Here is a 16,578-nt window from a genome sequence, read left to right as displayed (position 1 = left end):
TAGCACAACAATTCTCGTAGATATAATTTCCTCTCATTTTGTTTTGCATGGTAGTGAAGATCATACATACACAAGTAAAGAATGGTGAAATGCACCAGGCGTCCGCAAAAAAATACTGAAGCATTTTAAATTATTTCAACATTAGTCAAAATACGTATGACGGGTTTGACGTATATTTAATCCAAAAAGAAAAGTTAAATTTTTTATTGCAAAAACGTGTCATTTACTAATGAGTGACACATATTGTATATCAACACAAAAGTTACTGCAAATACATGTACACTGTAAATCAAATATTTGAATATCAGAGATTACAGGATAACATCAAAAGATAAATATAATATCTTTATATTAAAATGTATATTTACATATTATCTCTGACATACAGGGCGTTAATTCTACGGATGTTAATTTCATTTACATATGACGTTGTTACAAACATGATGCCAATCTTCAATTTGAAAAACTTGTAAACGCAGAATGAATTTGTTATTAAATATGATCACCAGAAGAATTTATCTTTCAGTGTTGCACGTAAATGAGAGGAATTTTAGCGACATTTTCAAGTGTTAACATTTTTTTTTCAAATACATTGTATACATTTTCCAGCAAAAGTATTGTCTTCAGACAGTATACCTACATGTACATTTAAGTTTAAATTTGACAAAACTCGATTATCATCTCAAAGAAAATAATTTTACACGCAAAAATATTTCCTTGCAATTTCTTGTACAGTACTGTAAGTAAAATAGATTGATCTTTTGACATACGAAGATAATGTATGATGTTTGAAAAAAAGGCATGAGGCAATGCTGAATTTCATATCCCGACGGGGTTCACATATTCAGGACTCACATACTTTTTGAAAACTGTGCTCGACCTAGCGCTATCGCACTGTCAAAATATCGCTTAGAATCCAATACAACAGGACATTTTAAATTAAAATATAATTCTGACGAATTCCAAATCAATATGCTTAGCGCTTCCCAGTACTTTCAGTACTTTGATTGATATCTATTTTTGTTATAACCGAAGTCAATTTCCTGCCATTTTAGAATTAAATACTTTTATAATCCCTAAAATTCACACTTGCCTAAATAAATTTAACGCCTTAATTTTCTGCAATAAAGAAATACTTAAACAAGTGAAGAAGGAATCACTCCAACTCAGTGATTTTTATTTTTTTTTTTTTTTTGATGGTATATATTGAGCGATTGTATGGAGGTTATATTCTTTTCACTGCTTTCAATACTTATCTACTAGAAGTATTTATTTTTATATATTTATTTCTGTTGTTATTATTTAAACAATAAAATGCTTTCTTTCTTCGTTATTACTGGAATTAACGGAAGCAGCTGTTGCAGAAAAAATACATAACCCGCGTAAGCGGGTTATGTAAATTTTTTCTGCAATTAATGATGCGAACGTCTTTATGCGTTTCATTGATGGAACAGCCACTGAACAAGAAATCTGTACAGGCGACATGCCTAATGTAGTTCATGCAGTGATTAACGCGACGGGTTTTCTTAAGAAATAAAGGAGAAAAATATTCAACGGATGTAAATATTTGTATGTTAAATAGATTTATTGGGGGAACAAACAGGAACAAACTTGGGAAGTTTCGTGAAGAGATAGGTAAAGAATTGGGTTAAAGGACTTGGTGAGTGTAAAGCCCACAACAACATGAGCTATTATCTGACATCGAGTTGGAGAGCAGAGGATTTTATAAAGAATTTAAAGACCAAATCCAGTGCATTGATGTCAGAACAGAATCGGCAATAGCCAAGAGAGTCAAGACTAACAGACAGATCTCGAGTTTCATCATTTAAAAAGTATTGTTTTGTGGTTGTCAGTACATTGCGTTGAGGGAATACAGAGATGAACAAACAGCAGAGGTGAGTTCAACAAAGGAAACTTTCAGGAGTTGATCCATTTTCGAGTTGAAGCAGGAGACAACATTCTTCAAGACCACATTGTCCTTTCAGAACAATTCAACTCCAAAATGAGCAGATCTAACTGGAAACAACTTGCTGTTATGCCAAGATACATATTATGTAGACGCTGAAAACGGTATACAGAAGTTTATGTACTTTGTTCCCTATGAAGCAGTTACTGGGGAAGCCCTGACGGACAAACTGACAATACGGAAGCAGCTGTTGCAGAAAAAATACATAACCCGCTTACGCAATAGCTGCGACCGTTAATTCCAGTAATAACAAACAAAGAAAGACATTTTATTGTTTATATTTATATCTGTTTAAATAATCATTTAAAGAAGGATTAAAAAGTTTAATCATTGTATTAATGATGCGAACGTCTTTATGCGTTTCATTGATGGAACAGCCACTGATCAAGAAATCTGTACAGGCGACATATGCCTAATGTAGTTCATGCAGTGATTAACGCGACGGGTTTTCTTAAGAAATAAAGGAGAAAATATTCAACGGATGTAAATATTTGTATGTTAAATAGATTTATTGGGGGAACAAACAGGAACAAACTTGGGAAGTTTCGTGAAGAGATAGGTAAAGAATTGGGTTAAAGGACTTGGTGAGTGTAAAACCCACAACAACATAGCTATTATCTGACATCGAGTTGGAGAGCAGAGGATTTTATAAAGAATTTAAAGACCAAATCCAGTGCATTGATGTCAGAACAGAATCGGCAATAGCCAAGAGAGTCAAGGCCAACTGACAGATCTCGAGTTTCATCATTTAAAAAGTACTGTTTTGTGGTCGTCAGAACATTGCATTGAGGGAATACAGATATGAACACACAGCAGAGTTGAGTTCAACAAAGGAAACTTTCAGGAGTTGATCCATTTTCGAGTTGAAGCAGGAGACAACATTCTTCAAGACCACATTGTCCCTTCAGAACAATTCAACTTCAAAATGAGCAGATCTAACTGGAAACAACTTGCTGTTATGCCAAGATACATATTATGTAGACGCTGAAAACGGTATACAGAAGCTTATGTGTTTTGTTCCCTATGAAGCAGTTACTGGGGAAGCCCTGACGGACAAACTGACAATACGGAAGCAGCTGTTGCAGAAAAAAAATTTTCTGCAATAGCTGCGACCGTTTACTCCAGTAATAACAAACAAAGAAAGACATTTTATTGTTTATATTCATATCTGTTTAAATAATCATTTAAAGAAGGATTAAAAAGTTTAATCATTATATTAATGATGCGAACGTCTTTATGCGTTTCATTGATGGAACAGCCACTGATCAAGAAATCTGTACAGGCGTCATGCCTAATGTAGTTCATGCAGTGATTAACGCGACGGGTTTTCTTAAGAAATAAAGGAGAAAAATATTCAACGGATGTAAATATTTGTATGTTAAATAGATTTATTGGGGGAACAAACAGGAACAAACTTGGGAAGTTTCGTGAAGAGATAGGTAAAGAATTGGGTTAAAGGACTTGGTGAGTGTAAAACCCACAACAACATAGCTATTATCTGACATCGAGTTGGAGAGCAGAGGATTTTATAAAGAATTTAAAGACCAAATCCAGTGCATTGATGTCAGAACAGAATCGGCAATAACCAAAAGAGTCAAGACTAACAGACAGATCTCGAGTTTCATCATTTAAAAGCAGAGGTGAGTTCAACAAAGGAAACTTTCAGGAGTTGATCCTTTTTCGAGTTGAAGCAGGAGACAACATTCTTTAAGACCACATTGTCCCTTCAGAACAATTCAACTTCAAAATGAGCAGATCTAACTGGAAACAACTTGCTGTTATGCCAAGATACATATTATGTAGACGCTGAAAACGGTATACAGAAGTTTATGTGCTTTGTTACCTATGAATTACTGGGGAAGCCCTGACGGACAAACTGACAATACTTCTACACCAGTGGGGTCTTCCTATCATGAACATGCGACAAGGCAATGATGGGGAATCAAACATGGCAGGTGCAGTGAAGGGAGTTCAAAGTCGCATCATAGCTATCAACGAGAAAGCTATCAATGTTCAATGTGCTGCACGCTGCTTTAAACTTTCCATTGTCAAAGCTAGTCAGCTGTCAAAGGTACGAAATGTGATGGGAACTCTGCAAGAGATTTGTATGTTTTTTTTACTAGTCACATAATGCAAAGGGTATTGGAGGAGACCATTTTAGCAGAGGCACCATCATCCAAGATAAAGCTGGTAGCAAGACAAGATGAGTAGAAAAGCATCAAGCTTTTTGAAAATTTTCAGAGTTGTATGAATTGGTTTTAGCCTGTATGGAGTCCATCAATGATACCAGCAGATCTTGGGTTTCCGAAACTCTAATCAAAACCAAGGGATTGCTTGCTTGACCAGTTTCCAGTAAATAATGACATCTTCATTACAAAAAGCTTTTTGGGGGGTACCTAAAACCAATTTCAGTGAATATTCAGCAAGGTCCCAAAGACATAATTGCTGCATATGAAGAAATTAAAACTGTGAAATCTTGCCTGCAAGACATGAGGAACAACACTGAAACTTACTTCTTCGTGATGTATGAGGAGTGCAAGTGAGATACATCCAGGATTGACGTTGATCCAAAGATATCCAGACAGAGCTGTCGACAAGACAAAACGCTGCAACACCCAGCAACTTCACCAGATGACTATTACAGGACCAATGACTATTGTAGGGAATGTGACTATCCTTGGAGTGCAATGATTGATTGATTGATTGATTGTATACTGTTTAACGTCCCTCTCCAGAATATTTCACTGATATGGAGACGTCACCATTGCCGGTGAAGGGCTGCAAATTTAGACCTATGCTCGGCACTCAGGGCCATTGAGCAGTGAGGGATCTTTATCGTGCCACACCTGCTGTGACACGGGGCCTCGGTTTATACGGTCTCATCCGAAGGACCGCCCCATTTAGTCGCTGGAGTGCAATGAAAGTTCGGCTTACGAAAAAAACATTGTTTATTAATGCATTAAAAAACTTTCCTTTGCTGTATTCTTTTTAAAAAAAAATCGGGGGAGACCCCCGGACCCCTCCTCCCAATGGGAGGGTATCCCCCTCCCATACCCTTCGGCCTCTTCGGACCTCGCCCCCCCCCCCCTTAAACCTCTGGATCGGATATATTTATTACAGAAGAAAAAATGTAGCGAAAATCTATGTGCATTTGACAGCAGAAATTATATTTTTATTAAATCATCTTATATGCTAGGGCTGGGTATTGGCTGGAAATTTCATATTGCGATATATTGCGATATTTTAAACTGTATTGCGATATGTATTGGAATATTTTCAATTGCAGTTAAAATGCTCTTTTTCTGTTTTATTAATCTAAAAAAAAGCCATCGCGTGGGCGGCGTGGCGCATTGGTTATAGAGCGTCTGCTCTAGAGTCGCAAAGTAAGTTGTTGATCCGTACGTCTCGGGTTCAAATCCCACTGTAGTGTGGGACGTGGAAACCCTTCGGATAAGTTTCATAAGAACGTATAAATCAAGATCCCGAGTCGCAGTAGGTGCTGGCACGAAAAGATCCCTCCCTGCTCAATGGCCTTAAGGGACAAGGGGCCTAAGGTCCTAGTTGAGCGTACGTTTTATCCTTCTGCTGCGGAGTATAGGACAAAATCTGCAGATCTCCATCGGCAAGTGGTGCCGTCTCCATATGAGTGTAAAATTCTCGAGAGGGACGTTAAACAACATACAATCAATCAATCAATCTCTGTATAAGAAACGTGTTTAACACTATTATAAATATGTTGTTAATTTTTTTATTGACTTCACTGCTGCTTTGGAAATCTAAATCCCAAAGTTTGCTGGTATATCGGTACTGGAAACATGTATCGCAATGCGTTATATTTAACGAATTGCAGTATATACAGATATTATTGCGCAGCCCTATTTTATCTCAAGTATTATATGCTTTTTATTCGGCTATGTTTTTATGCGCCCGGATCGAAAGATCCGAGGCGTATATTGTTTTTGTCCTGTCTGTCTGTCTGTTTGTCTGTTTGTCTGCAAACTTTAACCTTCGACATAACTTTTGAACCATGAATGAAAGAGACTTTATATTGGGTATACGTACTCCACTTATTAAGCTCTTTCAAATGACACCAAGGTCAATGACCTTGTGACCTTGACTGTGACCTATACGCTAAATATAGCTTTTTTGTCGGCAAACTTTTACCTTCGCCATAGCTTTTGAACGAAGAAAGATAGAGACTTAATATTTGAGATGCATACTCCACTAATTAAGCCCTTTCACATGACACCAAGGTCATCTGTGTTCTATATGCTAAAAAGTAGCTTTTTTGAACCTTCACCATAACTTTTGAACCATGAGAGATAGAAACTTCATATTTGGTATGCATACTTCACTAATCAAGTTCTTTTAAATGACACCAAGATCAATGACCTTGTGACCTTGACTGTGACCTATAAGCTAAAAATATGTTTTTTTAACTTTGTTGCCGCCGGGCGCATAGTGTTTCACAAACACATCTTGTTTTAATTAAGAAAAAATGAAGGGTCTCTTTAAAATCGCAAAAATAACATCGGGATCGTAGAACAAAAATTATCAGCAAAATCCTTGTCAGTTGTAGGTTTTATAAAACGAAAACAGGAAATGCGAGAAGAAGGTGCAGAATAACATTAAATTTAAAAAAAATTGTCTGCTTCTCGCTTCTACGAAGTTGATATGACGATTTTGGTTGTTCTGTTCGTCTTGAGGTTTGACATGGGACAATGAAGAAATGATTGGACTTTTAAGAAAAATATGTTTCATTTCAGAACAATCTAGAGGACTGAGATTTATTTCACAGACTCCGTCAAACAGAAGAAAACTGTACTCTATTGGTTAGTGTTGGTAAACATTAGTGAATTGTTGATAAGTTCATTGGTATTTGCACTGAGTGCACACAAATGATATTTTAACGATGTGATGGTTGGAGCAAGCGCAGGGGCGTCTATTGACATAAAATACAATGATTGACCCGGAATTGGAGACGACCCGGAATTGGAGACGACCCGGAATTGGCGACTCCAGTGTAAAACATTGAATACATTGTACCTATAAACACTGAGTTTACCTACACATCAGGGACTGGACCTAATTTAAACCTACACAAGTAGCTATTTTTACCTACCTTTTGTATTATCTGGCATTCTGCATTTTGTTCCCAAAAGACCTAATGGCGCAACATGTAGCTGCAGAACTGTAGCTCTCTGCTTGAGAAAATTCGAACAGATAAAGCAGCCTCATGTGTCCTCCGGGGCATGGAGAGGATAAGTAGTAAGTAAGTAAGTAAGTATAGATCTAAGCGTTAAAAAACCCTTCAATTTACGCCACCGATTTTTTTCGCTCACTTTGGCTATTATTTCTTGTATTTTATACATTACCCAATTTTAAAAACATGCAGTATTTAATAATTAATCATATATTTAACTCCAATTTTATTGATAATTTACTTAACGTTCACATGTGTTTCAATGCTAACAAAAGGCTGTTTGTGGTGAAGTACATCGAAATAGTCTTTTTTAAACCAACATTACAAAACTATATACAGGACAGTTTTGGTCTGTTAAAAGGTAAAAAAAAAAATATCAAAAATAAGAGTTAAATATATGATTAATTAAAGGATACCATTCTATTTTTTTTTTTTTTAAGCCAGTGAAAGCTTAAATTACAAAAAAAATACCTAAAGTAGCGACAAAAAATTGGTGACGTAATTTGAAGGTTTTTACAACACTTGGATTTGTAGCTCTCTGCTTTATCTGTCTGAATTTTCTCAAGCAGATCGAGAGCTACAGTTCTGCAGCTACGCGGCATGGTGAATACTATATTTTTTGATACACTCACACTAATGATGAATACAACAAAATTTTGGCCGAAAAAAGAATTACTTCCTAAATCAGCAATTTACCATTAGTTTTTATGCAAAATTGTTAATTTACGAATTAATGTTTTGACCAAATTTTGTCATATCCATCATTAGTGTGACTGCATCAAGAAATTTGGAACTCACCATTTTGCGCCGTTCAGCCGTTTGGCCACAAAATGCAAGTAAAGCAGAAGTAGGCAAAAATAGCTACTTTCGGTAGGTTTAAATACCTACGTAGCTATTAACAGCTAACTCGGTAGAAATAGTCTTTGGACTGGACCTGCACATTAGCCCAGTGATACATGTAGATGAACAAACCCAACACCTGAACATCCCATATTGTGACATTTACCTTAAACAGTCATTTAAATTCTATATTTATACTACATTTGCCTTTTCTTGTGTAATTTTATTCTTGTGAATAAATTCTATTTAGTGATTTGGACTGTGGATAGAGACCTGGGTGGATGTCAGGAAGACCTGACTATCAAGACATCCTGGGTCCAACACCCTTAATTGTTTAGCCATATTTAAAAAAAAATTCCTGCCATATTTGATACCATCAAGCACCTCTGGCAGGGACCTATAATACTAAATACTAGTTAGACTGGACTTTCCAATGAAAGTCCTGCTAATGGCCAATGGGGGAGGAATGTAGTAATATGGGCTGTATGGGCCAAGAATATTGACTTGGATAGTTCAGTGGTTAGAGCCCTTGTCTAATAATGTAAGGTTTCTGGATTTGATTCCCAGTCCAGACATAACTTGTTCTTTCCTGTAATTGTTATTAAGGAAAATTCATTTAATTTTTTTCAGTTAGGAGCAAAGTCTTGATTGTCTGTGTTTTGTTCACAGCATTATCAATATTTGCATAGGAATGATTTTTAATTGGTATTTTCTAATTGCAAATTTAAAGAAAAATAACTAGAAAATGCACTAGTATTTATCATATTTACAAGTTTTTAAATATGCAATTTTTGAAGTTTCATTTTATGTTACAGGTTGTCTATCCATAGCAATTACAACTGCAGGGTAAGACTTAATAAAGACTTAATGATTACTTAAACTTTTTATGCCCTGCCATGAATATGGCCGGGGCATATAGTGTTTGTCATGTCCGTCTTCCGTCCTTCCGTCTTTCCGTCCATCCATCCTTCCGTCCTTCTGTCCTTCCGTCCTTCCGTCTTCTGTCACACTTTGCGTTTAGCTCTGTTCAAAGCTAAGTTTCTTTGAAACTATTCAAGATATTTTCATCAAACTTCATATGCTGATAGATATTGATGAGAGCTATGCAACTGCGTCAACATTTTTTGACCCTGACCTTTCCTTTGACCTTGACCTCACTTTTCTTAAATTGGTGTTTAGCTCAGATTTGAACATACCATTCAAGTTGGTGTTATCAAACTTCACATGTTGATACAAACTTGCATGGATGATGCATCTAGAGATGAACACTACCAGACTTGCTTCGGATGCTGGATCTGACCTACATTTTCCAGATAAGTGACCAGGTTAAAGTTTTTGGAGCAGGTCCATTTCCAAGGAACTATAAGCCCTACCCAATCCAAATTTTCATGTACGATGCATCTAGGGATGAACACTACCAGACTTGCTTCGGATGCTGGATCTGACCTACATTTTCCTGATGAGTGACCAGGTTAAAGTTTTTGAAGCAGGTCCATTCCTAAGGAACTATAAGCCCTACCCAAACCAAACTTACATGGATGATGCATCTAGAGATGAACACTACCAGACTTGCTTCGGATGCTGGATCTGACCTACATTTTCCAGATAAGTGACCAGGTTAAAGTTTTTGGAGCAGGTCCATTTCCAAGGAACTTTAAGCCCTACCCAATCCAAACTTTCATGTACGATGCATCTAGGGATGGACACTACCAGACTTGCTTCGGATGCTGAATCTGACCTACATTTTAATTCCCTAATAACTATAAGCCCTACCTGAACCAAACTTGCATGGATAATGCATCTAGGGATGGACACTACCAGACTTGCTTCGGATGCTGGATCTGACCTATATTTTAATTCCCTAATAACTATAAGCCCTGCCTGAACCAAACTTGCATGGATGATGCATCTAGGGATGGACACTACCAGACTTGCTTCGGATGCTGGATCTGACCTATATTTTCATTCCCAAGTAACTATTAGCCCTGCCTGAACCAAACTTGCATGGATGATGCATCTAGGGATGGACACTACCAGACTTGCTTCGGATGCTGAATCTGACCTATATTTTCATTCCCAAGTAACTATTAGCCCTGCCTGAACCAAACTTGCATGGATGATGCATCTAGGGATGGACACTACCAGACTTGCTTCGGATGCTGAATCTGACCTATATTTTCATTCCCAAGTAACTATGAGCCCTGCCTGAACCAAACTTGCATGGATGATGCATCTAGGGATGGACACTACCAGACTTGCTTTGGATGCTGGATCTGACCTACATTTTTATTCCTTAGTAACTATAACCCCTACCTGAACCAAACTGATCAAATTTTATACACATACGAATTTTCATGTTGCTTTATTAAATATCCTCGGCGGGGCATTCATGTCCTATGGACATATTTCTAGTTTATATTTTGTTAAAGATTGAAAAGTACAATAGAATATAACAACAGTAAATATCACTTGACTTGATATTCAGGGGTCCAGTTTTCAAAAACAAAAAACATTTTTTTACAGATTTTATGTAGTGAGATATAGTATCTTGCATGATACAAACTTTCGAACTGTGACAGAATCAACAGCATTAGACAGAGATAGATACAAACTGAACAAAAATCAAGAAGATATCACTGAATTTCAAATAAAAGGTAACGGTACATGTAGACTTCACTGAGAAAAAAAAAAGCACATTATATTAAGAATACACCCTCAGTGTGTATTACTGAGGACAATTATCTTTATGATCATCTTTCACTTCTTTGAATCTTAATGAAAATTGATATTATACATCATGTACATTGCATTTGCCATATTTTTTTTATTACACAATGCCCAGTGTTATACAGATGCCTCTTAGTGACTTGAAATTTGATTTATGAAAGTGAAATAATGTATTTTTCCTATTGTTACAGTACCCCCTATAAATCAAGCAAATTTGATCTCTCCTAGCTGTTTAAAGTCCTTTTCAAGTTTACTTAGTGACATAAAATCCATTATACATGTTATATTTTGATTTTTTTTTAAGTTAAATACAAATAATTTAATTTTGGCTTAGTGCATTATTTGACTGGACGAAAAATTTTTCACGAACCTTATAGCCTGGGTTCCCTACGTCACAAATAATCAAAAGCATATCGATCTGCTTGACGTTAAGTTAAAAATTTGCTCAATTTGAAGTCATCTTTGAAAGATAATATGACTTTGATAATTTCAATACATCATTATAGAAAATTAAATTATAAGGAATAATTTAATAGCTACCCAAGTTATACTGGTATAACCTGGGTTGGAGCAGACTGTTTATGCCTTTTTATAAACTGCTTCAAGGTTTATAATGCATAAACTGCATCAAGCCAGGTTATGCTGTATAACTTAGGAAGGTTTCTTAAGGTCAGACGACACGTTCCTCAAATGTATGTTTTGTATCTCTTGGTATTATATCAAAAATTATTCATATTTGTTATTCTCTTCTGATTTCTACATTGTTTTCAAAATGTTTTTAAGTATAAGTACACCAAAAATTGTGTGATAGACAATTTAGAAGATTACCTATAAGGGTTATATAAGAAATTTGACCCTATGGTATCCCAGCCAAATGCCTGGTAAGGTACCCTAATTTTTTGTGAGGAAACTTGTTTAAGTACCTATACTTCAGTTACAAATTCTTAGGAAAAATTATATATTTTTGAGGAACGTGTCATCAGACCTTAAATGTAGTAAAAATTGCACATCTGGAAATGTGAAGGTTCAGTTGAACTTTGGTATTTCAAAAATAGATACCTTGAACTCTTGTGTTTGGTTTTGTTAAAGTGATTTTGAAGTCACAAACATTCATTCCTTCAAGTATTATATCCTCAATATATTGAATCCTCAGGTATCTAAAAGTATTTTCTCAGTCCCCCTGAGTTTGAGATAATAAGGTTAGACTGTACTTGATTTGTAAAAGAAGTGTACATGTACATAAGAAATTCTTCTCCACATGCAGACATCCAGCAAGTTTTATGATTTGACTTTTTTGTTCATTTATTTTTAACAGATGACAAGAAACCAAAAAGAATCTTCAATGTAAAAGACAAATTAGGTAACTATATCTATATTTCTTCTCCTTTTAGCAGGTAGGTTGTACTCTATACATAAATATTTTGCCAGATTAGTGACCATTCTAGAAATGGACAACAAATTCAGATATTGTACATGTATTATTCAATTTATAGGAAATCAGGTTGGATCACACATACCAGCATCTCTAATTGGACTCCTCCATTTCAATGATCCACACATGTTAGTCTTACTGACTCAATCAGCAGACCCTGCAAAGAGAAAGAAGGCAGTTCAAACTCTGGGATCCATCCATCATTGGCCAGGTGAAGAATATACACAGCTAAATTAACAGTAACTTACAGCAGTTTGTAATTTTTTTAGGGGGGGGGGGGGTTACTTTTTTCCTTACTTAGCCTCCTAGAATTTGACTTTTACTGAAAGATTATTTAAGGTATACATGTACTTTCTGATTAATGAAACAATGTATGCAATAATTTTGCAATATTGAGGCTTTTTTTTATTTCTTTGTACATACTACTAGATGAAAAATTTGAATGGGTCAGGAAAGCTTGTGATTCAAGAACATTGGTTGGTTTAGCTAGGACAGAAGATGTAGATGGGAGATATTTTGCTCCATTTCCTACCCCAGACAAAGTAGAGGTACAGTGCTAAAAAGAACTGTTTATTTTCCTGTTCTTCACACTCATAAACATAATTATTTTGCACTTTTCTATATCTTAATTGCTGCACATTTTTTGTGCACAATGTAATGTTGTTTTGTATTAAAATTGATCTCAACAATTTATTTTCAGGGAGATCTGGAATCAGGATTAAAAGTTCTGTTGTCTTCCTTGCCAAAAGATGGCTTCAGCAAATGTTTGGAGTATTTTACTACACAGGCCCTGATTGAGGGGAATATAGAAGAAGAACGGGTAAGTCAGACATAGAAGATCACAAAGAATAGTTCAGTATGGAGTAGGCCTGTTCTATTGAAATTGATCCTTCAAACAAACTGTTAGCATTTTTGAGAAATGAGCTCTTCTCCAGAATTGAGGTTCTTTACTACTGATTAAGGTTCTGGTCCTAGAGTGGGGTTTATATGTATGCAGCACATATGATTATACACTGAATGATTTTAAAAAATGCATTTAATTCTTTACTTATATTCCTAATCATCTGGAAACAAGATGCATTGCATGAGCATGATACATTTACATAATAGAATCTTCACTAAATTGTAAAATTCACTTGAGTCCTGAGTTCTAGTTCCAGAAACAGCTGGACTGTTCTATCAGTAAAAACTCATAATATTCAGGTAGCATCCAATGCCCATTAGTCTCTCCAGTACCTGTCCTTATGATATGTACTTTAACTTGAGCAAATATGTAGCACAATGCTGTAAAACATTATAAAGTTATTCAAAATGTGCGTCCTAAAATGATATACAAGGTGGGATAAACCTTTTAACTTCTTATTTTGATACACTAATAAATTTCATCATTGGAAATGGAAGAAGTGACAAAAAATTGAATTCTTGTTGCATATTACATACTTGATGTACTTGTGAACAATTTCAAATTTTAGATGGCAAATACCCAGGCAAGAATTATATATTAGTATTTTTATGCAAAATATATGTACAGTGTATTCCTTAATATTGTTGAAAAATATTGTTTAGGGAGGATATTGGAGTTTTGGAGGACCTGGAGTTGATTTTGCTAAAACTGTGAGCCGAGGGCCAGAGGAGAGGGTGGAAATTATCTGCCTACAAGCTCTGATCAGTCACTCCAATGTAAGTAAGATTCTTCTCAAAGGTGTTTCTAGGCATGAAGTTACAGATCAAAAAATGTAATATGTGCTAAATTATTAATTTTCAACAGAGGAATGATGAGATTTATTTATTGAATAAACCTGATATTTTGTCACAGTGGGAAAAATTATCAGAACTGAGACAAAGTTCTTGATTTTCCTCCCCTTTGTGAAGATCTGTAAAAAATACTCCCTGACTTCTTATAAGATGGAATAAATAAAATAAACCATCCTTACAGAGAATAAAACTACCAAAGTTTCTCCAGATGTGTTAAATTTCATGTTTACCATACGGTTTTCAATCTCATAATCCCCTAGCTATGATGTCAGGCTCAACTTTTATATTTTCAATCTCTTTGGATTAAATGAATATTTCTTCAAACATTGGTTAAACTTTTATTTATTTTAACTCAAAATTTGTTTCCAAAGTCTGAGACATATTCTTCTAAATATGTTTAAATGGAAGACATGCCTCTCAACTTTTTAGGTGAATGACTGCAAAATTACAAAAATCAATACAAACCAGGATGTTCATTTTCTCACTAGAAGTATCTGCTGATTTTGGCAGTGTACATTGTCTGTAGCAATGAGCTTAAAATAGCAAACATTCTTGATATTTGTCTCATATTTATCTATTTACTTTTTGCCAGGAGCGACATCATTGCTTTGAGATGATGAAAATGGGAGTGCTACCACTTCTACAACAGACGTACCACAAGAGAAAATACAGCATAGTGATGAGGAGACAGATTGCAAGAATCCTGGGAAATTTGTCCGTCCACGAAGAGCTACATCCAGATATCATTAAAGGGGGTAAGGGAACCCCAAAGAAACATAGGGATCTTAAAGTTATTATTCTTTAGAGACAACTGAAAGCTTATTCTTAAATTTAGCTTTTATTTGCTGTAACTTTTAATTTTTAAACCCCTCACAAACATAGTTTGAAGAGACTTATAATAATGACATTGTCTGTAAGTCTCTACCTGTCTCAGTGAAGAAGATTGTATGTAACAAACACAATTGTATTGACAAGGCCAAAAAAATTATAAATAGTTTCTCAGGCACCGCCGCATCAGTTCAAAAACGGCCGCATTGATCAATTTTATTGGCCTATTGAAAAGGGAAATAACTCAATTTTCTATTTTTCCAAGTTGAAAATGAAAATTGAGTTATTCCCCTTTTCATAAATTTTTATTAGAAAAACGATATGTTTGTTCTAAATCTACAATATTTTATAGTTTGACTTTTAAATAATTGTTTGGAATAACATTATTTAAAGTTGAATACATGTTATAACTAGAGACCAAAAATTAAGAATTAGTAGATATTATCATTTTATTGAACAAATGGCTTAAAAAAAGATGTAAAACCTGCTTAAAAAAAAAAAAAAAAAAAAAAAAAAAAAAAAAAAAAAAAAAAAAAAAAAAAAAAAAAAACAAACAAAAAAAAAAAAGTTAAGGTAACTGGAAGACAAAAGTATAAAACTTATATCTGCTCCATAAAATGGTGAGACTAAATCATTAGATGCAGTAATTTAGGGGAAAAGATGTGGCAGGGGCTAGAATTTTGTGAGATCATTTACTCACAATATCTCAAATAAAATCACAAAGATTATGTTTGTTACAAGTAGCAATGATAGGTTAAGATGTAAAAACAAATTCAGATTCTTAAGTCCTACTGGAGTAAGTATTCTTATATTTTCTGGCAATGGATATCTTTATATAACTGGACATATTTTATCTATGAGTAGCAATATGGGGACATCAGGGTTTCACAAACATATCTTGCTTTTTTTGGAACAAAGGTACAGTAAAATATGCCAATAGTGAATTGCCAGGGATGAGCAATTTTGATTCGTTATAGTGTCTGTTAAGATTACAATACTGCATCGTCTCAAACCACGGTCCGGAGTCCACATATATAGCTCTCTCCTACCCGTGGCTGTTTGATCGCCAAAAGTGTCGTAATCTTGAATATTTACACCTCTCTATTGTGAGGTCTTATTCAGTCAATGACAAGTTTTGTTTCCATCGCAATTGAAATCGACAAATTACATCAGCAGTATTTCGTACACTGCGATTGGGTATTTAAAGGTTGCATGAAAGGTCAATTTCTGACTATGCTTTACTCACATTGCTCACTTCTTAAATGCGACACGAAATATTCTCGTCTCGTCTCTTGCAACCACATTCAGAATGGGAGAAGATCGTACATTTTGGCCTTGGTTTGCGACGATGACAATACTGGTACTTTTACTGGTACCTACTACCTACCTAGTCCTTGTTGCACCCGGAGGCACATAGGGCAAGCCTTTTACTGGTACTGTTGTTTAATGTCCCTCTCAAGAATTTTTCACTCGTATGGAGATGCCACTACTTGCCGGTGGAGAGCTACAAATTTTGTCCTGTACTCGGCACTCAGGGCCATTGAGCAGTGAGGGATCTTTTTGTGCCAGCACCTACTGCGACACGGGACCTCGGTTTATACGGTCTCATCTGAAGATCTCCAATTCCCACAGTGGGATTTAAACCCGCGATGTAAGGATTAACTCCTTACTTCGCGACTCTAGAGCAGATGCTCGTGGAAATTGAAAAATCCACTCTTTTGACTGTTATTTTCCTATAAGGGTATACCTGTGTTTTACTGTACTTTGTTTATAAAATTTGAAACATTGTAGACTATGATTATTGTGTTATTAGGTATCCCGGATATA

General features: G+C 35.4%; 1 protein-coding gene across 1 annotated transcript in view; it reads left to right on the top strand.

Annotated features, from left to right (window-relative positions):
- The first annotated feature begins 6,558 nt into the window (after positions 1-6,558).
- Positions 6,559-16,578, top strand: part of LOC134245538 (uncharacterized) — a 39,863-nt gene continuing 29,843 nt past the window's right edge. Inside the window, 9 exon segments of the mRNA XM_062727819.1 lie at positions 6,559-6,798; positions 8,825-8,855; positions 10,533-10,663; positions 12,052-12,096; positions 12,230-12,379; positions 12,598-12,716; positions 12,869-12,988; positions 13,735-13,848; positions 14,516-14,678. Of these exon segments, the coding sequence (XP_062583803.1) occupies positions 6,696-6,798; positions 8,825-8,855; positions 10,533-10,663; positions 12,052-12,096; positions 12,230-12,379; positions 12,598-12,716; positions 12,869-12,988; positions 13,735-13,848; positions 14,516-14,678 (976 nt within the window). The 5' untranslated portion in view covers positions 6,559-6,695.

Source organism: Saccostrea cucullata, unplaced genomic scaffold, assembly GCF_032062105.1.
Source record: "Saccostrea cucullata isolate Sc308-1 unplaced genomic scaffold, CSIRO_AGI_Scuc_v1 ctg71, whole genome shotgun sequence".
Classification (NCBI taxonomy): domain Eukaryota; kingdom Metazoa; phylum Mollusca; class Bivalvia; order Ostreida; family Ostreidae; genus Saccostrea; species Saccostrea cuccullata.
This window is presented reverse-complemented; position numbering and strand designations above follow the sequence as displayed.